General features: G+C 44.6%; 1 protein-coding gene across 2 annotated transcripts in view; it reads left to right on the top strand.

Annotated features, from left to right (window-relative positions):
- Window positions 1-1,700: 1,700 nt before the first annotated feature.
- The window catches only part of LOC137334215 (peroxisomal acyl-coenzyme A oxidase 2-like), a 55,182-nt gene continuing 33,857 nt past the window's right edge, over window positions 1,701-23,025 (top strand). The window contains exons 1-2 of one of the 2 annotated variants that reach the window (XM_067998817.1): window positions 1,701-1,910; window positions 13,282-13,444. In XM_067998817.1, the coding sequence (XP_067854918.1) occupies window positions 1,736-1,910; window positions 13,282-13,444 (338 nt within the window). In that variant the 5' untranslated portion in view covers window positions 1,701-1,735. Of the gene's footprint in view, window positions 1,911-2,304; window positions 2,487-13,281; window positions 13,445-23,025 lie in introns of those variants that run through there. The other variant, XM_067998818.1, reaches the window with a different exon arrangement.

Genomic DNA, 23,025 nt, shown 5'->3' with positions numbered 1-23,025 from the left:
TTAGCACAAACAAAAATCAATACCGTACAGTATTGAAGCAGTAGTTTACAAAGCACAATTGAGAATTATATTACCCCATTGTCCTTCGGGTAGAGGCCGTGACTCCGTTCCATGTTCCCTCATACACGTACTCTCATTCTCATTTACCCTTTTCTGTCCTCTACAACCTGACTCTAGCAAGGGGTCTCTCTTTTGTGCTACCTTTGGGGGCAGGCACAGGGGCTGTTACTGACACAGGTGTTTACCCTATTGAGGTCTTTCTAAAGGGCGAGGTGGCCAGTGAGGTGTCGTGTATCTCTTTAGACAAAGGAAGGAGAGTCAGCCCACTTCTTATTTCTACATTTCGTGGGCAAGGGTGATTGAATGGCCCTCAAAAATGTCATACCCTCTGGTTGACCAATTATCGGTTTCCAACATTAGAGGGGCCTGCCTCGTCAACTTATCTTCACTTAAAGGCCAAAGCCGGCTGCTTGGACCTGTTATCTTACACCCTGCCTGTCCCAATATAACTGTAGGATCTGTATTATGCTTAGAGTGGTTCTGGATATGTAAGGATGTTTGTGTTTTCATTATGCTCAGTCCTGTAGTGATCCTTTTTGTGGCCACACGAATATGTTTACACTCTCTCTTTCAGGTGCTTATCTTGCTGTGCTTTTTTTGAAAACAGTTTAACTTCTACGACGCTTGGAAACGGGCCTGACACATTACCACCCTAAACATTCACTCCCTGCACCACCGGCGCACAGTGGCTGCAGTGTGTACACTCCACAGGATGCACTGCAGCAACTCGCCAAGGCTTCTTCGACAGCACTTCCCAAACCCGCGACCTCTACCGCCTAGAAGGACAAGAGCAGCAGGCACATGGGAACAACACCACCTGCACGTTCCCCTCCAAGTCACACACCATCCCGACTTGGAAATATATCACCGTTCCTTCATCGTCGCTGGGTCAAAAAGCTGGAACTCCCTTACTAACAGCAGTATGGGAGAACCTGTGGAATTTGCTGCCCCAGGAAGCTGTGGAAGTGACATCATTAAATAAATTTAAAACAGAAATAGACAGTTTCCTAGAAGTAAAGGGAATTAGGGGTTACAGGGAGCGGGCAGGAAATTGGACATGAATTTAGATTTGAGGTTAGGATCAGATCAGCCATGATCTTATTGAATGGCGGTGCAGGCTCGAGGGGCCGATTGGCCTACTCCTACTCCTGCTCCTATTTCTTATGTTCTTATGTAACCTTCACCACACGGACTGCAGCGGTTCAAGAAGGCGGCTCACCACCACCTTCTCAAGGGCAATTAGGGATGGGCAATAAATGCTGGCCTCGCCAGCGATGCCGACATCCCATGAACGAATAAAAAGAAAATTGAACAGGTATGATAAATCTTATTCACTTCAAAATTCATAATTTCAAAGAATTAAAATTAGGACTGTCTTCAGTTTTTTGCCTCTTTCATGTGTTAAATTTGGTTCATTTTTGATCTTCACCGTTAGTCTAAAATTATGATGTGGAGATGCCGGTGATGGACTGGGGTTGACCAATGTAAATAAAATTGTTGGACTATAACTTGGTGTTGTAAGATTGTTTACATTAGTCTAAAATTAATACAATTTCATAGCCAAGCAATGATTGACACTGGATACAACCAATCACGACAGTGAAAATGAGAGGGCCGCTCCAGTTGGTGGTTCTTGTGGGTGGGACAACTGGAATCTTGGTGTCGAGAGTTGAATATGGGGAAAGGTGATAAAATGTCGTGGGGAGGTTCGAATCGGCTTCAGACATCAGCGTATGGATCTATCAACCCGGACATTGATAGCGAAAGAAAAGCCCCGTCGTTCGATGTGGAGAAGCTCACGAACTTGTTGGACGGAGGCGCGGACCGCACGCGCATCAGGCGATCTGCCGGTGAGTCCAACCGCCTTCTGTCCGGTGTAAACTGGTGGCCCGGGTTAAATCTGTATACCCGGGCACGTCGGCCAACAAACTGTTTTTGCAACTTCGCAATTATAGGATTTAATCCAAAATACTGAAGCAGATGCAAAAAAAAAAATCTGGCAACACCCTGCACGTCAGTCGGTATCTGCGGAGAGAACCGGCCAGTTGACGTTAACCGTTCATCAAAACATTTGGCCCACACCAGTAACGTTGACTTCTCTGACGGCGTGCTACACTGACGCACCGGTCTTGAATTTCCTTCGCACTTCCACCCAGAGGCGCGCGTAATAGGGTTGCAAATCAATTATTCTGCCGGAAAGACCGCGGAAAGTTGATGTAAATACCATACACCCAAATCTCCTCGATCTTTTACGGCCATATCCATCCCTCTCCGCCCATTAATACCGGTCTCGCCTCCAAGTTATAGTGTGGAGATGCCGGTGATGGACTGGGGTGGACAAATGTAAGGAATCTTACAACACCAGGTTATAGTCCAACAGTTTTATTTGAAAATCACAAGCTTTTGGAGCTTACCTCCTTCGTCAGGTGAGTGAGTGAAGGTTACCTCCTTTGTCAGGTGAGTGAGTGAATAGAGCCTCACTTCCCAATTTCCTGCCGTTGCACTTGCTCAGAGGCTCTCTTAAAACTATGATGTGGAGATGCCGGTGATGGACTGGGGTTAACAATTGTAAACAATTTTACAACACCAAGTTATAGTCCAACGATTTTATTTTTAATCCCACAAGCTTTCGGGGGCTTTCCCCTTCCTCAGGCGGTGTGGAAGTGAAAAACCTAATCGTAGTTAAAACTACGATTAGGTTTTTCAGACTCCGCAGGAAAGTGATTTTTTTTCTTTTGTTTTATTGCAATGTTTTGAGCGTTTTTAAAAAAAAAAATTATTCTCACTTAGAAGTGTTATGTATTTTCTGTTTCTCAATACATTTTTATGGCATCAGCATGACTCACGTTAAAAATGAAGTTTCCCTAAAGTGCTTAAATGGGTTGAAATTTTAATTTTTGTACTTAGAGAAGAAATATATGGTGTGAGTTCAGTGCTTTCCTTGGCTCATGATTGTTTACACTGATTTCCACCCATTTTACGTTCGAACGTATTCTAATGAAGTTTGAGAGTACATTGACATCGGCAGAATGGGCGCAGGAATGAGCGCATTTTCAGGTCTTAAGTTCTGGGTTGTGCCCACAGAGGAAATTCCAGGCCCCAACTTGGAGGGTGCCAAGAAGAGCAGCCATTCTTGCACCCAGCTCATGTAGTATATTGCCAACCTTGCTATTCATGAATCAGGAGGTTGATGCTGTGCTGCTCCATTACTTTTCCAGATTCTGTATCCTGCCTCCATATTATTTCTCCATTTCATTTTTGCCTGGCACTTCTCTCTTCCCTCTCCTTCTGAAATTTTAGAATTTTGGCCCTCCCATTTGGACACATTTCTTTATAATGGGCCAGGTTCATTTAAATTTCACCTAGATTGTGATTTTTCTGGTCTCCCTTATAGGGTAGCACTCTGCATAAAACCAGAGCTGCACTGGGAGCTGTGAATAATTATGGAAATGAACTGACCCAAGAAAATTGCGTGTGATCAGGACACTACACTTCTGGCTAGATTTGCACTAGAACTTAGCCATTCTAGATTGAACTTCCCCAGTATCTGAAAATCTACTTTCTAATTTTGGAACATCTGGTTTCTATCGCATGGCAAGGGAGGGATGATTTAATTGAACATTTTCCCTCACTTCCCACTGTGAAACTGCACAGCCTCTGCTCAATGCTTCCTGTTGTAGATTCAACCAAAATCATCCTGTAGATCTTCATAGGTGAAAACCTTCGTCTTGCAGTGCTGTAGGTCAGCATGTACTGCCAAGTCTTTGTAACAGTTTGATAACTTTCGTACTATGGAACTAGATAAACAGCTTGTTTCTTGGAACAGACTAGTAACTGTGACACAATCGTATTCCTAGAATATGTTACTCTTCAATCAAAGTATAATTAACAGTCAGAATGCAGACCTTCTAGTTGATTTCCGAGGCATCTACCGATCTGACAGTTTCTGTACAATACGTGACATTTTTGTGTTCCTACCCAACTGTCAAAATGACCGTAATGCCAGGCTGAACTATATTTTTAAGTTTATTACCCTGGAGGTGCAGATACATTAGTTCAGGAAGATTAGATAAGTAATCTTGACCTTCCTTTGAGAAGGGAAGGCTGCAAAATTAATCTTAACCAGAATGCAAAGGGACAGGACTAGGGCCACATACGGACCGCCAGATCCAAAATAACATGACTGCGCGTTCAGATCAGAGAGTTAAATGCATGGCTGAAAGAGTGATGTGGGAGACAGGGATTTCGATTTATAGGGCACTGGTACCAGTACTGGGAAAAGATAAGCAGAGAGTGTCAGGAAAGGACAGAGAGTTTAACTGTAATAGTACATCAGTGAATAAGGTCAAATCAGGGAAACATAGTAAAAAGTTAAAATTAAAGGCGCTTTATCTCAATGCACGAAGCATTTGTAACAAGGTAGACGAATTAATGGCACAAATAGAGATAAACAGGTTTGATCTAGTGCCCATTACTGAGACGTAGTTGCAAGGTGACCAAGGTTGGGAACTAAATATTCTCGGGTACTTGACGTTTCAAAAAGACAGGCAGAGTGGAAAAGGAGGCAGGGTAGCCCTGATAATAAAGGATGACATGAAGACAGGAGTGAGAAAGGATCTTGGCTCGGAAGATCAGGAAATAGAATCAGTATGGGTGGAAGGAAGAAACAACAAGGGGCAGAAAACATTGGTGGGAGTAGTTTATAGGCCCCCTAACAGTAGTTCAACTATTGGAGAGAGTATTAATCAAGATATAAGAGAAGCTTATAACAAAGAAAATGCAATAATCACAGGGGATTTTAATCTTCACATAGACTGGGCAAATCAAATTGACAAAAGAAGTTTGGAGGATAAGTTCATGGAATGCATTTAAGGCAGTTTCCTAGAACAATACGTCATGGAACCAACCAGGGAACAGGCTATTTTAGATCTCATCTTGTGTAATGAGACAGGGTTAATTAGTAATCTCATAGTAAGGGATCTTCTGGGAAGAAGTGATCATAATATGATAGAATTTCATATTGAGTTCAAGAGTGACGTACTTAAGTCCGAAACTAGAGTCTTAAACTTAAACAAAGCCAATTACATAGGTATCAGGGGCAAGTTGGCTAAGGTTGATTGGGAAATTAGATTAAAAGATATGACGGTAGATAAAGCAATAGTGAACATTAAAAGAAATGTTTCATAATTCTCAACGAATATACATTCCATTGAGGAATAAAAACTCCACGGGAAAAGTGATCCATCTGTGGCTAACTAAAGAAGTTAAGGATAGTATTAGAGTAAAAGGAGACGCTTGTAATGTTGCCAAGAAGCGTAGTAAGCCTGAGAATTGGGAGAGTTTTAGAAACCAGCAGAGGATGACCAAAAAAATTGATAGAGGGAGAAAATAGAATACAAGAGTAAACTAGCAAGAAATATAAAAACAGATTGTAAGAGCTTCTCTAAGTATGTAAAAAGGAAGAGAGTAGCGAAAGTAAAAGTGGGTCCCTTAGAGGCTGAGACAGGAGAAATTATAATGGGGAATAAGGAAATGGCAGACACGTTAAACAAATATTTTGTATCTGTCTTCACAGTAGAAGACACAAAAAAAATACCAGAAATAGTGAGGAACCAAGAGTCTAATGAGAGTGAGGAACTTAAAAGTAGTTAATATTAGTAAAGAAAAAGTACTGGAGAAATTAATGGCACTAAAAGCTAACAAATCCCCTGGACCAGGTGGCCTACATCCTAGGCTTCTAAATGAGGTGGCTGCAGAGATAGTGGATGCATTGGTTGTGATTTTCCAAAATTCCCTAGATTCTAGAACAGTTCCAGTGAATTGGAAGGTAGCAAATGGAGCTATTCAAGAAAGGAGGAAGAGAGAAAACAGGGAACTACAGGCTAGTTAGCCTGACATCAGTAGTAGGGAAAATGCTGGAATCTATTATTAAGGACTTGGTAATGGGGCACTTAGGAAACCATAATATAATTAGGCAAACATGGTTTAATGAAAGGGAAATCATGTTTGACAAATCTATTGGAGTTTTTTGAGGATGTAACTAGATGGGTAGATAAAGGGGAACCACTAGATGTAGTACATTTGGATTTTCAAAAGGCATTCGATAACATGCCACACAAAAAGTTGTTACACAAGATAAGGGCTCATGGGGTTGGGGGTAATATATTAGCATGGATAGAGGATTGGTTAACGGACAGAAAACAGAGTGGGAATAAACGGGTCATTCTCAGGTTGGCAGGATGTAACTAGTGGGATGCCGCAAGAATCAGTGCTTGGGCCTCAGCTATTTACAATCTATATTAATGACTTAGATGAAGGGACCAAGTATTGTATCCAAGTTTGCTGACGATACAAAGCTAGGTGGGAAAGTAAGCTGTGAGGAGGACACAGAGTCTGCAAAGGGATATAGACAGGTTAAGTGATTGGGCAAGAAGGTGGCAGATGGAGTATAATGTGGGGAAATGTAAGGTTATTCACTTTGGTAGGAAGAATAGAAAAACGGAATGTGTTTTAAATAGCGAGAAACTATTAAATGTTGGTGTTCAGAGGGATTTGGATGTCCTTGTGTACAAAACGCATATAAAGTTAACATGCAGGTACAGCAAGCAATTAGGAAGACAAATTGTATGTTAGTCTTTATTGCAAGGGGGTTGGAGTACAAGAGTAAGGAAGTCTTGATGCAATTGTACAGGGCTTTGGTGGGATCACACCTGGAGTACTGTGTACAGTTTGGTCTCCTTACCTAAGGAAGGATATATTTGCCTTAGAGACGGTGCAACAAAGGTTCACTAAATTGATTCCTGGGATGAGAGGGTTGTCCTATGAATCATAGAAAGTTACGGCACAGAAGGAGGCCATTCAGCCCATCGTGTCCGTGCCGGCCGAAAAAGAGCTATCCAGCTTAATCCCACTTTCCAGCACTTGGTCCGTAGCCCTGTAGGTTACGGCACTTCAGGTGCACATCCAAGTACTTTTTAAATGAGTTAGGGGTTTCGGTCTCTACCACCCTTTCAGGCAGTGAGTTCCAGACCTCCACCACCCTCCGGGTGAAAACATTTCTCCTCAGCTCCCAATCTTTATACCAATTACTTTAAATCTATGCCCCCTGGTCACTTACCCGTCTGCTAAGCAAATTAGGTCCTCCTTATCCACTCAATCTAGTCCTGTCATAATTTTACATACCTCAATTAAATCTCCCCTCAGCCTCCTTTGTTCCAAAGAAAACAACCCTAGCCTATCCAATCTTTTCTCATAGCTAAAATTCTCCAGCCATTGCAACATCCTTGTAAAACTCCTATGTACCCTCTCTAATGCAATCTCATCTTTCCTGTGATGCGGTGACCAGAACTGTATGCAGTACTCAAGCTGTGGCCTAATCAATGTTTTATACATTTCTAGCATAACCTCTCTGCTCTTATAGTCTATGCCTCGGCTAATAAAGGAAAGTATCCCGTATGCCTTTTCAACCACCTTATCTAGCTGTCCTGCTACCTTCAGGGATCTGTGGACATGCACTCCAAGGTCCCTTTGTTCCTCTACACCTTTCAGTATCCTCCCATTTATTGTGTACTCGCTTGCCTTGTTTGCCCTCCTCAAATGCATTACCTCATTCTTCTCTGGATTGAATTCCATTTGCCACCTTTCTGCCCACCTGACCAGTCCATTGATATCTTCCTGCAGTCTACAGCTTTCCTCCTCACTATCAACCACACAGCCAATTTTTGTATAATCTGCAAACTTCTTGATCAAACCCCCCACATTCAAGTCCAAATCATTAATATATACCACAAAAAGCAAGGGACCTAGTACTGAGTCTTGCAGTCACAAAAACACCCACCAACCATTACCCTTTGCTTCCTGCCACTAAGCCAATTTTGGATCGAACTAGCCACTTTCCCTTGGATCCCATGGGCTTTTATTTTTTTGACCAGCCTGCCGTGTGGGACCTTGTCAAAAGCCTTGCTAAAATCCTTGTACACTACGTCAAACGCATTACCCCCATCGAACTTCCTTGTTGCCTGCTCAAAAAATTCAATCAAGTTAGCCAGACACGACTTCCCTTAACGGATCCATGCTGACTGTCCTTGGTTAACCTGTGCCGTTCTAAATGACGATTTATGCTGTCCCTCAGGATCGATTCCAGTAATTTGCCCACCACAGAGGTTAGACTGACTGCCTTATAATTATTCAGTCTATCTCTTTCTCCCTTTTTAAACAATGGTACAGCATTAGCAGTCCTCCAATCCTTCGGCATCACGCCTGTAGCCAGGGAGGATTGGAAAATGTTGGTCAGAGCCTCTGCTATTTCCTCCCTTGCTTCCTTTAGTAGCCTGGTGTACATTTCATCCGGGCCTGGCGATTTATCTACTTTCAAAGATGCTAAACCCCTTAATACTTCCTCTCTCACTATGTTTGTCCCATCCAATATTTCACACTCCTCCACTTTAACTACAATCTCTGCATCGTCCCCCTCTTTTGTGAAGACAGGCGCAAAGTATTCACTAAGAACCATACACACATCTTCCGCCTCCACACACAGGTTACCTTTTTGATTTCTGATAGGCCCTACTCTTTGCTTTGTTATCCTGTTGCTCTTTATTTATTTATAAAACATTTTTGGGTTTTCCTTAATTTTACTTGCCAGTATATTTTGCATGCCCCCTCCTTGCTTTCCTAATTTCCTTTTTAATTTCACCCCTGCACTTTCTGTACTCCTCTAGGCTTTCTGCAGTAATGAGCTCTTGGTGTCTGACATAAGCTTCCCTTTTTTGCCTTATCTTACCCTGTATGCTCCTTGTCATCCAGGGGGCTCTAGATTTGGCAGTCCCACCCTTTTTCTTTGTGTGAACATGTTCACTCTGAACCCCTTGAATCTCTTCCCCCTTGAATGCCTCCCACTGCTCTGACACTGATTTACCTTCAAGTAGCTGTTTCCAGTCCACTTTTGCTAAATCACTTCTTAGCTTAGTAAAATTAGCCTTTCCCCAATTTAGAACTTTTACTCCTGTTCTACCTCTGACGTTTTCCATAACTATGCTAAATCTAACTGAATTATGATCACTACCACCAAAATGCTCTCCCACTGATTCTCCTTCCACCTGCCCAGCTTCATTCCCTAAAACTAAATCCAGAACTGCCCCCTCTCTTGTTGGGCTTGCTACGTACTGGCTAAAAATGTTCTCCTGAATGCAATTTAAAAATTCTGCATCCTCTAAAATTTTTTGCACTGATTGTATCCCAGTTAATGTTCAGGTAGTTGAAATCCCCTACTATTACTGCCCTATTGTTTTTGCACTTCTCAGAAATTTGCTTACATATTTGCTCTTCTCTCTCCCTCTGACTGTTTGAGGGTCCATAGTACATTCCCAGCAGTGTAACTGCCCCTTTTTTTGTTCTTTATCTCAACCCATATGGCCTCATTTGATGATCCTTCTCACATATCATCCCTCCTCACAGCCGTAATTGTTTCTTTAACCAATATTGCCACCTCCCTCCATTTTTATCCCCCTCTCTATCTCGTCTGAAAACCCTGTAACCAGGAACGTTGAGCTGCCATTCCTGCCCCTATTTAAGCCATGTTTCTGTAATAGCTAAGATATCGTACTTCCACGTGTCTATCTGTGCCCTTAGCTCATCTGCCTTATTCACTATGCTTCTTGCATTGAGGTATATACCATTAAGCATTGCCAAACTCCTTTGTTATCCAGTTTCTAACCTTTGTTTCCTTTGCCTTCCAAACTCACTTACTAATTTTCTGCCTTCCATTTCCAGCTCTGCTTCTCTCCCTTCTGAATCTATGCTCAGGTTCCCATCCTCCTGCCAAGCTAGTTTAAACCCTCCCCAACAGCACTAGCAAACCTCCCCGCGAGAATATTGGTCCTGGCCCTGTTGAGGTGAAACCTGTCCTGCTTGTACAGGTCCCACCTCCCCCAGAACTGGTCCCAATGCCCCAGGAATCTAAAGCCCTCCCTCCTCCACCATCTCTCCAGCCATGCATTCATCTTCTCTGTCGTCCTGTTTCTGTACTCGCTACCGCGTGGCACTGGGAGTAATCCGGAGATTACTACCTTTTGAGGTCCTGCTGATTAATTTCTTTCCTAATTCCTTAAAATCTCCCTGCATGACCTCATCCCTCTTTCTACCTATGTCGTTGGTACTGATATGGACCACGACCTCTGGCTGTTCACCCTCCCCCTCCAGAATGCTCTGCAACCGCTCGGTAACATCCTCGACTCTGGCACCAGGGAGGCAACATGCCACCCTGGAATCTTGCTTGCGGCCGCAGAAACACCTATCTGTTCCCCTAGCTATTGAATCTCCTATCTATAGAATCCCCTATCACTATCGCTCTCCTGAGCTTCCCCCCCGTACAGCTGAGCCACCCATGGTGTTGTGGACTTGGCTGCGCTCCCCAGAGGAACCCTCTCCCCCACTAGTATTCAGGTCTGAATACTGGTTAGAGAACGAGATGCCATCAGGGGACGCCTGCATTACCTGCCTGGCCCTCCTTGTCTGACTGGCGGTCACCCAGTCCCTCTCTGCTTGAACTCTCTTAAGCTGTGGAGTGACCACCTCCTCTCAGCCTCACGGATGCACTGCAGTGACGCCAGCTGTTACTGAAGCTCCGAAATCCGGAGCTTGAGCTCCTCCAGCTACTTCCTGTACCTGTGGTTGTCCAGGACACGGGAAGCATCCTGGAGTTCCCATATGGCACAGGCCATGCATTCATTGGGTCCGAGCTGCCCTGCCATGCCTGGATTTATTATATTATTAACTAAACTTAACAAAAATAAACTTAGACTTTTTTTTAAAAAATACTCACCAGGAAAAGAAACACTCAGCAGCTACTCACCAATCAGCTCCTTCCCTTTTGCTGACGTTACTTTAGGTCTTTTTTTTAACCTCTCTCCCGCGCTATGAGGAGAGATTGAGTAGAATGGGCCTATACTGTCTGGAATTTAGAAGAATGAGAGGTCTTCTCATCGAAACTTGTAAGGATCTAGGAGGGCGTGACATGGTAGATGCTGAGAGGTTGTTTCCCCTGGCTGGCGAGTCCAGAACTAGGGGGCATAGTCTCAGGATAAGGGGTTGGACGTTTATGACTGAGATGAGGAGGAATTTCTTTACCCAGAGGGTGGTGAATATTTGGAATTCTCTACCCCAGCGGGCTGTGGATGCTCAGTCGTTGAGTATATTCAGAACTGAGATCGATAGGTTTTTGGACTCTTAAGCGAATCAAGGGATATTGGATCGGGCGGGAAAGTGGAGTTGAAGTCCAAGATCAGCCATGGTCTTATTGAATGACGGAGCAGGCTTGAGGGGCCGTATGGCTACTCCTGCTCCTATTTCTTATGTAACAAAGCATTTCAGGCTAGGGATTGAGAGGCCAAATCTCTCGGTGTGAAAATATGTATAACGTCATGTCTTTTGTGTGAGTTCCCCTCCCCCCTTTTGATTATGTACAAGTGAAAATCATTCCGAGGTATCTGTTCCTAGTCTGTTAGTGGAGTGGACTATTACCTCTAATATTATCTCAATAATTCCTCAGTCTGTGAAACAAATTGTGACTGTGCTTTTCTGTTTGCTTTCTTTCAGGGAGAGAGATGCTAAAGACTCTCAGCTGTTCAAATGTTTAGCTGTGCATTAATTTAATAAAAAATCTATTTTTGATATTGATATTGTGCTTTTTGTGTTTGGTAATTTAAAAACAAGATTTAAATGTTTCTCACTGATACCGTGTGGCAATTTAACCGAGTTGCCAATCTATTATCCTGGAGCATTGTGTGTGTGTGACAGAGAGAAAGGTGAAAGGAACATAACACACAATTACAAAATGATTTCACAGAACTATTCACAGGTGATTTCCAAAGTTCACTTTCATCATCTGCTGGTTCGAAACCGTATTACACAACAATAGTGTGTTTGCCTGTGGAAAAAGAAACAGAGTTAATGTTTCAGGTCAATGACCCTTCGTTAGAACTAGAAGAAGTTGAAGATTAAAAAGTTTTTAAGCAAGTATAGATCCAGGGGAAAGAGGGAGGTGAAAGAGCAGGTGTTGCATCTGTAGTTGTAGTTAACAGGGTCTCCAACAGTGTCCATCCCATTCCCCGCACTCCTACCCTCACCCCTTCCCTCACCCCTTCCCCTCCCTCCCAGACCCATGATAGGATCCCCCTTGTCCTCACCTTCCACCCCACCAGCCTTCACATTCAATGTATCATCCTCCACCATCTCTGCCACCTGCAGCGCGATCCCACCACCAAACACATCTCCTTCTCCCCTCCCCGATACCCTGGTCCACTCTTCCAACACCCGCTCTCCTCCCCACGGCACCTTCCCGTGCGAGCGCAGGAGATGCAACACTTGCCCTTTCACCTCGTCCCTTCCCACCATCCAGGGCCCCAAACACTCCTTCCAGGTGAAACAGTGATTTATTTGTACTTCTTTGAATTTTGTATACAATATTTGCTGGTCATAATGCGGTCTCCTCTACATTGGGGAGACCAAAAGCAGATTGGGTGATCGCTTTGCTGAACACCTGCGCTCTGTCCGCAAGCGTGACCCTGACCTGCCGGTTGCTTGCCATTTTAATTCTCCATCCCACTGCCACTCTGACCTCTCTGTCCTCGGCCTCTTACACTGTTCCAATGAAGCTCGAGGAACAGCACCTTATCTTTTGATTAGGAACTTTACAACCTTATAGACTCAACGTTGATTTCAGTAACTTCAGATCATAACCACTGCTCCCATTTTTTGAGACAGCAAGTGCTGGTAATGGTTCTGATGTTGCCATTTACAGCTCCTCTAGACCCATCTTTTGTTTCTTTACTTGTCCCATTATCACCCTCCTTGCCTTGTACCATCATCCCTTTTGTCATTTAATCACTCCTGCCTTCCAGAGACCTTCCCTTTTGTTCTTTCTGCTCCTCCCTTCCTATTTCTCTCTTTCCCCCCCCCCCCGCCTTTTCCCTGGCTCCATACTTACTTAAAAACTATTTAATCTTTAACAAGTTCCAGTTCTGACGAAGGGTCATCGACCTGAAATGTTAACTCTGTTTCTTTCTCCAAAGATGCTGCCTGACTTACTGAGTATTTCTAGCATTTTCTGTTTTTATTTAAGATATATTCCACATTTTTAGGTTCACTTTTACAAGAATTGGTATTTTCTATTGAAGTAAAATAGAGTATTGTAATTCTACAATTTTTTCTTTGTTTTATCAGAACATGTCATTAACAGTGATGCTGTTTTCAGTCGAGAAAATCAGTATTTCCTGACCCAGATTGAGCGATATGAAGCAGCTGTGAAAAAAGCCGTGCATCTGCGGCAGAAGATGAAGGAATTGGGCTGGACTGACGATGGGCCAGAGATACAGTCTGCTTTTGGGTACATTTTTATAACAAAAAATGGTATTGTGTCTTTTGTAAGAGTGGGACTCTCTTACAAAAGTTGTGCTTTTCCCCTTCCCCCCCCCCCCCACAGTGCACTGTCCACAGTAAGAGACGTGCTATCAGACCTCCAGTTCTGCACTGAAACTGGCCTCTAGGAGGTACATGAGAGGGGTCGGGCTCCAATTTTTCATATCTTTCTGTGGCGAAATGCCTGAGTTCCAGTCAGACCCTTCCCTACAGGGTCACAGCTAAAATCAGAAATTAAACATAGGGCAGAGTCCAAGTGCAAAGACATTTCCCAGCACTTTGAAGCATCGTTGCAGGTCCATTTTGTGTCAAAGTGAGAATGTTGGTTAAGTTATAAATATATCGTATTTCAGTACACCAAACTGATTGTGTATGGCAGAGCTCCATTTATTGAAAAATAGAGTGGCAGGCCGCAAAACAGTCAAGCTGTTTGACTCCAGGTATAGGCTGTGATGCACAATCATAACTGGAGTTATGTAGCTGACTCAGCATCCAGGTCATACTGAGGTCATTCACAAAGCAGCTCTGCGCATATGTACTCAGTAGCATGTACTCTTACGCTCTTACCTATGCTTCAGTTTATACATGGAGTAACGGACTGCTTGAGTTTTTAAAATACAGCTTCAGATGAGTCTGGGGTCCCATTGCACCCAGTGCAAACTCAGACCAGGTGAAACTGGGGTTATGTAACCTCTTGACCACCATTCCCTCTAAGCTACACGCGAGCACAACCGCGCAGCAGTCTGTTGTGTGCCACGCACTTAAACATTCCGTCCTCCCACCAAACTAGTGCTCTCTGGTCTGTGTCAAGTTAACTGATATCAGTGGTGGGAGCACAGCCTGTGATTCATTGTCTCGGGGCAAGGGTTTCCCCTCGTGATCATTATGGAATGACCTCGACTAAAAGCTGTGGATGGACAGCCGGCTGGACGGTGGGTGACAGAAGATTGGATCTGTCTGTCCTCAGTGTCAGATGCCTTGCTGACGTTCACTGCCTGGGTGCACCTGTAGAGAATGGCTGGTGGGTGAAGCACTGAAGGGTTTTCTGTGACACTATCAGCCAGTGAGAGTCGACACCTTCAGAAGAGGGAGAGAGAAACTTACAAGGGCAAAAGGAGAGTCGGCCCAGGCATGTTTGAAAGTCTCACGATAACCCGGGCTGCTCTGTAACAAGGTTTAACAGTGAACAGCAAGAGGTCACTTGTCCTGAGTCAGTCTTGCTGGCTGTGGAAGGAATGTAAAGGTATTTGGTTACATGTCAGTGTTTGACGAGCTGAGTGCGATCCTGTGTGACATGAGCCAGCTGTTCCCCAGTATCAGCACTGCTCCGTTAACCCATCACTCAGGACTTGGCAGCGTTCCTGTATTTGCACAGGGAACTGCTGGCTTCTTAAAGGGACAGTGCCCTTAGCGGTGTCCGACTGATGTTTGGTATGAATCTTCAGTGAGTGACACGGGGCTCCCCTCCTACCTGTGGGACACCTTTAATGCACAGAACGCCAAGCGAGGAGACTCTAAACTAGACATTAACAGGACATTTCAAATACACAGTCAAATCTGAATGGCTGACTGGTAATAAATGATTGTTTTATAGAATGATGCTGCCTCTGGTTAGGGATTGTTACAGGTACATACAAACGTATGAATTAAGAGCAGGAGTAGGCCATTTGATAAGATCATGGCTGATCTGATTGTGATCTTAACCCTACTTTCCTGGCTACCGACTATAACCTTTGACTCCCTTGTTAATCAGGAATCTATCTAACTCAGCTTTAAAAATATTCAGTGACCCTGCCTGCACCGCTTTCTGGGGAAGGGAGTTCCACAGACTCACGACCCTCAGAGAAAAAAATTCTCCTCATCTCCCTCTTAAATGGGAGACCCCTTATTTTTAAACTGTGTCCCCTAGTTCTAGTCTCTCCCACAAGGGGAGACATCCTCTCAGCATCTACCCCTTCAAGTCCCCTCAGGATCTTATATGTTTCAATAAGATCAACTCTCATTTTTCTAAACTCCAATGTATACAGGCCCAACTTTGTCCAACCTTTCCTCATAAAATAACTCCCTCATCCCAGGAATCATTCGGGTGAACCTTCTTTGAACTACCTCTAAAGCAATTATGTCCGTCCTTAAATAAGGAGACCAAAACTGCACACAGTATTCTAGATGTGGCCTCACTAATGCCCTGTACAACTGTAGCGAAACATCTCTACTTTTATATTCCATTCCCCATGCAATGAATTACAACATTCCATTTGCCTTCCTAATTACATGCTGTATCTGAATACTAACTTTTTGTGATTCATGTACAAGGACACCCAGATCCCTCTGTGCCTCAGAGTTCTGCAATCTTTCTCCATTTAAATAATATACTGCTTTTCTATTCCTCCTGCCAAAGTGGACAAGTTCATCTGCTCCATTTGCCAGATTTTTGCCCACTCACTTAACCTATCTATATCCCTTTGCAGACTCCTTGGGCTCAATTTTCACACCCGCGATTGGGTGCGTTCGTGGCGGGGGAGCTGCGAAAATCTGGGATTCCCGGGGCGGGTCTGGAGCCCGGCTCCAACCCGCCCACTTCCGGGTTTCTCAGTGACGCGCTGACATGCGCACGCAGCCCTCGCATGTGGAACTCCCGCAGGCAATTAAAGCCGGCGGGGTGCCACTTAAAGTACTTAAACAGGTACTTCAGGTTGTTTACAGACCTGATTGACCTGATATTTTAGGAGGGTTGGGATTTTGAAATGAACTGAGACTGTTTTCCGGACTGGGGGGAAACACTCCCAGTTCAAATGGACGTGTTGTAGCCTGTGGCAGCTGCAAAGGTCCATTTGACAGGTGGTGGTGGGGGAGACCCTCACTCATTGCAGGAGGCCACTCTGTCACTTTGGACAAAGTTTGGCCTCCACCACCCTCCTCCTAACAATCAACTGCACAAACTTGCACAGTTACCCCGGTGTCCAGACACATTTACCTACTTTGCGGACCCCCTCAAACTTCCGGATGGGGGCCGCCGTAGCTGCAGTCATGACCTCCTCGGAGGGCGAACAGCATCACCAGCCTTGCCGGCCACACCGTCCACCTCTGATACGTGGAGCTCCACAACACAGTGCTGTGACACATCCACCTGCACAGCAGGAGGGAGGGCAACTGCAGAGAGAGATGGGTTGCAGAGGGCACTACCCTCGCCACAGGGTCTACAGACCAAGGCTCAGCTTCCTGGACCTCTCTGAGCAGCAGTGCACATGGAGGCTCAGAGTCACTCGACATGTAGTCGTGGACATCTGCAGCCTCCTTCATGCCGAGCTGCTCCCGGCTGGCCCGAGCACTATCTTCTTACCTGTCGCTGTCAAAGTCACCACTGCCCTAAACAACTTCTCCGCATCCTTCCAGGGTGCCACCGGGGACATCGCCGACGTCTCTCAGTCGTCTGCACAAAAGAGCCCTGCAAACACACCTACACCCGCTCTGCAGTGACACAATGGGTGGCATTAAGTGTGCGTGTTCAGGGTGAACCCCGTGAAAGGGACCTATTCCACAAGCCAGTCAAGAATGGGCAAGACTTGGCAGTAGTGGTGATAATAAGATTTATTGTGCATGTGAAATAAAACAAATATAAATAAAAAACACGACAAATCGTCAGACACCCTTGTGCATTCTCTTTGTGCTCACAAAACCTTTGCCTTGCGTTTCCGGGAACCCCTACGTGGTGCTACCCTTGTGGCTTCAGCAGAGGTAGTGGCAGGTTGCTCTTATCCATGCCCTGACCGATGAGATGCTTTGGGCCAATGCCTTCTGGGTTTGGGTGCCCGTGAGGGGCCCCTCCAAAGACTGCTCCACCTGCACCTGTGCAGGGGCAGACTCAGCCACATGGAGAGGGGGCAGCATTGCGGATACTGGTTGAGAAGGGGGCAACGGGTGAGACGTGGGAGCACTTTGAGTGGCACCCCACTTCCATGTCCCCTTTCACCATCATCCCTCTCGTGGCCCAGGCCACATCACTCCTTCCACCCTGCTGGACAGCAGTTTGGAGGACTTGTGTGAGGCCTTGGAAGGCCACCTGTAGAGAATCTGTCAGCCTGTTCAAGGCGGCAGAATGTTGCTCACCCTGAATCCGAACGGCCGTTGTCAGGGCCTGAATGGACTCATTGTTGAGCCATGCTTGACGCTCGAGGGAGGCCAGCCTTTCCTCCATTGCAGACATTCCCACACGTACCCGCGACACTATCTCAGAGGTGCCTTCACGTCCCTGTGACACTATCTCGGAGATACCCTCCTGGACCTGTGTCACCATTCCCATCATGCAGGAGTTGGACTCCTCCATCCTCTGCGCGATTGTGGAGAGTGCGCGTGGCACCTGTTCCAGCGCCTCGGCAATGTGCTGCTGCCCCTCGACAACTCTCCTTTTCACGGCTGGCCCCCAGGGTTCAGCATCTGTGTCCAGCTGAGCAGAGCCTGGAGAAGAGTGCTCCCACCGACGCAGACTCTCCACAGCTGCCCCTGCCACCAGGTTCTGCTCGTGCTCACATGTGCGTGGTGACTCACCATGTGCAAGCCCAGCTAAGTGAGGACGGGGACCCACCGAGGTGTATGTATCTGCGCTGGTGGATGCATGGCTCAGATGTGACGATGGACCCTCAGAGGCCAGCAGGTCCTCTGAGTAATCGCCCTCCACGGTCACGGCGCTCGCAGATGGCCCTACAAGAGAACTGAAAGCAATATTAGGCATGCGGACAGATGTTGAGGTGCTGCAGATGCCAAGTGATGCTAAGATCATTCGCTATCATGAGTGCTGAGTGTTAGCTTTCTGCCACCGGCCGCTTGTGCAATCCCAGCCTCTGCATCCGCCACGGACAGGCACTCCAGCGTGTGGCTGATGTCCAATGCCTGCTGCTCCGTGTCCGTTAGGACCACCTGTTGTGGCGGGCCCCCTGCGGTCCGTGCCCTCTCCCGGGCGTTCTGGCATCTTTTCTCCTATCGCGGCAAAACACAGCGACGTGATTGAGTGATGGTTGCATGGTGAGCTGCTGCATGCATTGGTGTGGGTGGGGTTGAGCGTGAGGGAGATGCATGGGAGTGTGCAACATAGCCATGATATTGTATGAGGATTGGGTTGCATGGTAGTGTTCGATTGGGGACGGGGCAGTGAGTACGTGCAGGCAAGGTGAGGATGATAGTTGAGTGGATGTGAGGAATGATGCGAGAACGTTGTGGTGGCAGTGCAGAAGGGGTTGTGTGGTAGTGGAGGTGATGTAGAAGATGGAGTGTGGGAAAATGCGTAAGTATACTCACTTTGCCTGACCTGGTTGGGTCATTAAATCTCTTCCTGCACTAGACCCAGGTTCGTGGCACATTGCCGCAGCTGGTGACCTCCTCGGCCACCTCCTGCTAGGCCTTCCTCGTGGTGAAGGGAGGGCACTTCCTCCCATCAGACGAGAAAAAGATTTCCCTCCTCCTCCTCACCCCGTCCAGCAGCAGCTGGAGTGAGGAGTCTGAAAATCTTGTGGCAGCCTTTCCTCTGGCCTGCTCCATGGTTCAGCATTGGTTGTTTACTGCAGGAGGAGCATTGGTGGACTGCCCCTTTAAATAGGGCTCCTCCAGCTGACAGACCTTGCTGCGCATGCGCAGTCCACCCACTGCGCAGCTTACCAGCGGAAAACCCGGAAGCAAAGGTAAGTGGCTCCAATTAGCCTGCGATTGCGTGCGGAGCACACTGATTTCACCGGGCGTGTTACCCACGCGCCCAGTCGACCCCCTGCTGAGAACCCGCCGCCCTGCTAATATCGAGCCCCTTATGTCCTCTTCACAACTTAATTTCCTACCTACCTTTGCGTCATCAGCAAATTTAGCAAACATACATTCGGTCCCTTCATCCAAGTCATTAATATAGATTGTAAATAGCTGAGGCCCAAGCACTGATACCTGTGGCCCTCCACTCGTTACATCTTGCCAGCCTGAAAATGACCCATTTATGCCTACTCTCTGTTTCCTGTTAGCTAACCAACCCTTTATCCATGCTAATATGTTACCCCCTACAACATTTTGTGTAGTAGCCTTTGATGTGGCACCTTGTCAAATGCCTTCTGGAAATCCAAGTACACCACATCCACAGGATCCCCTTTATCCACGTGGCTTGTTACCTCCTCAAAGAACTCTAATAAATTAGTCAAACAGGATTTCCATTTCATAAAGCTGTGTTGACTCTGCCTGATTGCATTGAGATTTTCTTAGTGCTCTGCCAAAACCTCCTTAATAATAGATTCTAGCATTTTCCCTATGACAGATGTTAAGCTAACTGGCCTGTAGTTCCCTGCTTTCTGTTTCCCTCCTTTCTTGAATAGAGGAGTTACATTCACTATTTTCCAATCTGATGGGACCCTTCCAGAATCTAGGTAGTGGTCATTGTGGGTCTGTACAGGCCCCACGGTTCTGTATGGCATTCATGTCGGCCATGGCTCAGTGCGCAGCACTCTCGCCTCTGAGTCAGAAGGTGTGTAGGTTCACGTCCCACTTCAGAGACTTGAGTACATAATCCAGGCTGACACTCCAGTGCAGTACTGAGGGAGTGCTACACCGTCAGAGATGCCGTCTTTCGGATATGTTGTTAAACCAAAGGCGCTATCTAAATACAAGTCCTTTCCTTTCTTTAAATGTATAACTTGAACCTTTGGAAACAAATGGGGAAACAGTGTGTATGCCCAAATGGATCTCCGGCCATACATAGAGGCAGCCAAAACTAATGAGACCTGCAAGATGTATAATTGTAATGCAGTAATTTTTTAAACCCTGCTGAGGATTCATTGTAAGTGGGGGGAGAGCTTTAATTAAACTGTTCCCTATTCCCAAATTCACACTGACTGATATGACTGCTGTTTTGTATTTCTGACTCAGTTTAAAAATTCTGATTGCACATGATTTATATCTGTTTGAATCAGATTCATTAAGCTGATACAACAAAAAGCTGATTGGAATTGTTCCCATCAGATAATTTTTAATAAAATATAGCGAGACTGGTCTGCTCAATCCTAGTGCAACTAAAGAAACCCACTTCATAAATTATATAAATTTTTCAGCCAATACAACATTAAATTGTTACAATTATCTGTTATTTTGTACATTTGTTCTGTTTGTTACACAGCCTGAATAATGTTTTCTAAAAAGATGTTCTATTCAAAGTTGTGATTTTTTTTTTACGGTGGGGCACACAGCTTTTATATCTGCACAAACCCAAATTCATTCCGCAAATGGCCTAATAAAGTTAGAGGGAACGTTGCTCTTGACTTTAGTCTGCTCAACAATCAGATCAGACCAGACTGCTCAGTTGTCTTAGGATTTTCATATAATTTCAGGAACCCAGAAGTGGAAGTATAGCTGCAGTAGTACTTCTGGTGAGCTCCTAAGTTCTGTCATACGAATGTACAGGACGAAAAGGGACCATTGTGGTTCATTTGACCAGTCCGAATGTCTAGGAAATATATCCCACAATACCTATCATCTTCTCAAAATTTTTGCCAGGTATTTATCCAACTCTTTATATCAGAAAATTCAAGAATCAGCCCCATTGTCGCCCTTGGCAGTCCATTCCTTACATTAACCACTCTCTGTGTAAAGTAATTAAATCTAAATTGTATTTTCAGACTTGCTGTTCTAAGTTTGAAGCTATGGCCTCTTGTAGAACCTGTGACTATGTTGAACATACTGATATTTACCTTGTCTACTCTTTAGGACCTTGAATAGTTCATTAAGATCAACCCTGAGCCTTTTCTTCTCCAATGTAAACTTTTCCTGCTGCTGTGGATTCTCCTCTTAACACGGGTGCCTAATCTCAACTATTAGTTTAGTTGTCCTATTCTGCACTCTCTCCAATGCGTGGATGTCTTTATATCACAACATGGTGACCAGAATTGTACACAGTACTCCACGTGGGACTAGATCAGTGCTCCGTACAAACTCAGAATCACTTTTTGAGATTATTCTATTAATGCCTGCAAAACAACAGTGACTATACGTCAAAAATAAGCCATTGGTTTCAAAGTGTTTTGAGACTTCCTTCAGTGCCTTCAGCCTGTCCATCACCTCTTTATTGGTTACATCTGTTTTTCTTAGAATTCTATCATATTGCCCTAGAAATTCTATCCCAGTTGTGGGAAGACTTTCTAATGTTTCCTAAATGAACATAGGCACAAAGTGTTAACTAATCAACTTAGTTATGTGAGTTGAATTAATGACAGTAAGACACTATGCTCACAAGCAAAGTTCATTTATTCAAACTTAGCTCAAATAAAATACTTACAACCAAGCGAGTTTGACTGTGGAAATTATTTCTTTCGAGTTACTTAAGCTCAATCTTCCTGGGTTGAATCCAAATTTCTGTTACAATACCCTTGATTTATATACCTTAATTTCTTACACGTGTCATCAAAATACCCTTATGTGGCATGTTCAGTATGGCAGCATGACCTAATCACGCCTGGTTCACATGTAACGTTACATTCTGAACTGCCGGGTACATGATATAATGGTCTTTTTGATATGGGTGAAGCTTACTCAACCTTCAGTCATCCTGTTATCCACTCTCCTACAAACTAAAGTTAGCAAATCCCTCTCATCTTTAGTTTTCCAGGTATCCAGACCCTCTTTTAATTAAGATTAGTAACATATAGGGATAGTTTCAAGGCTCACAGAATGAAGGTAGATGATCAGTCAGAGACTTGAATATTCTGTCTACATTCATGTGCTGTTTCTTTGGAACATTGGAGTCAGCATTCTGCATTTTAACCCTTGTCACTCATGTCTCCTAACAAAAGAATTCATTTTGAATATTTGTCATTCATCACATCATAAAATGTCTCTTTTGGAGTTCTTCAGGATTTCTACTATTTCCCTGACAGTCTTTTTTTCCAAGCATATATTTATAAAAGCCTTTTGCACTTTTCTCATTTTATGTTGCCAGTTTCCTTAACTTTATTCTTGTACTAATCCCTGTCCTCTGATCTATGTGTGATTTTATACCTGAGGAAAGCTTTTTTGTCCTTTTCCCCCTGAACTATTTCCCTTGTCATCTACATCAATCTCCTTTTCTCTCTAGTGTACTTTCCAAATTCTATATAGTTACTTTGCATTAACAGTGGTGTGTACCTGAAATTGTTTCATTTTTCTCTATACTTTCTTTCAAAGTTCTGGTCCAGTCTATTCCCTCAGTTTGGTCCTTATTTCCTCAAATCTGCTTTCCAAAAATTAAGAGTTTATGTAATATTGCTCTCCTTCTCTAGCATTAGTGTGATGCTAAACTCCACCATATTGTGCTCACCATTTTCAATCTGCTCTTCCATTGTAACGCACTCAGCATTGCCTGATTATTACGCCATGTCAAGTTTAATGTCATGTTCTCCCTTGTAGGATCCTTAATCATTTAGGTCAGGTAATCCATTAAGTACAGAATTCTGATTTCTCTCCTGTTATTCCCATTATAATCGTTCCAGTTTATCCCTATCAAATTGAAGGGCTTGGTGAAATGAAGCCAAGTACAAATTGTTACACAGCCTTATT

This window comes from Heptranchias perlo, chromosome 17, assembly GCF_035084215.1.
Source record: "Heptranchias perlo isolate sHepPer1 chromosome 17, sHepPer1.hap1, whole genome shotgun sequence".
NCBI classification, from domain to species: Eukaryota; Metazoa; Chordata; class Chondrichthyes; order Hexanchiformes; family Hexanchidae; genus Heptranchias; species Heptranchias perlo.
The sequence above is the reverse complement of the archived record's forward strand: the minus strand, read 5'-3'. Positions and strand labels throughout refer to the sequence as shown.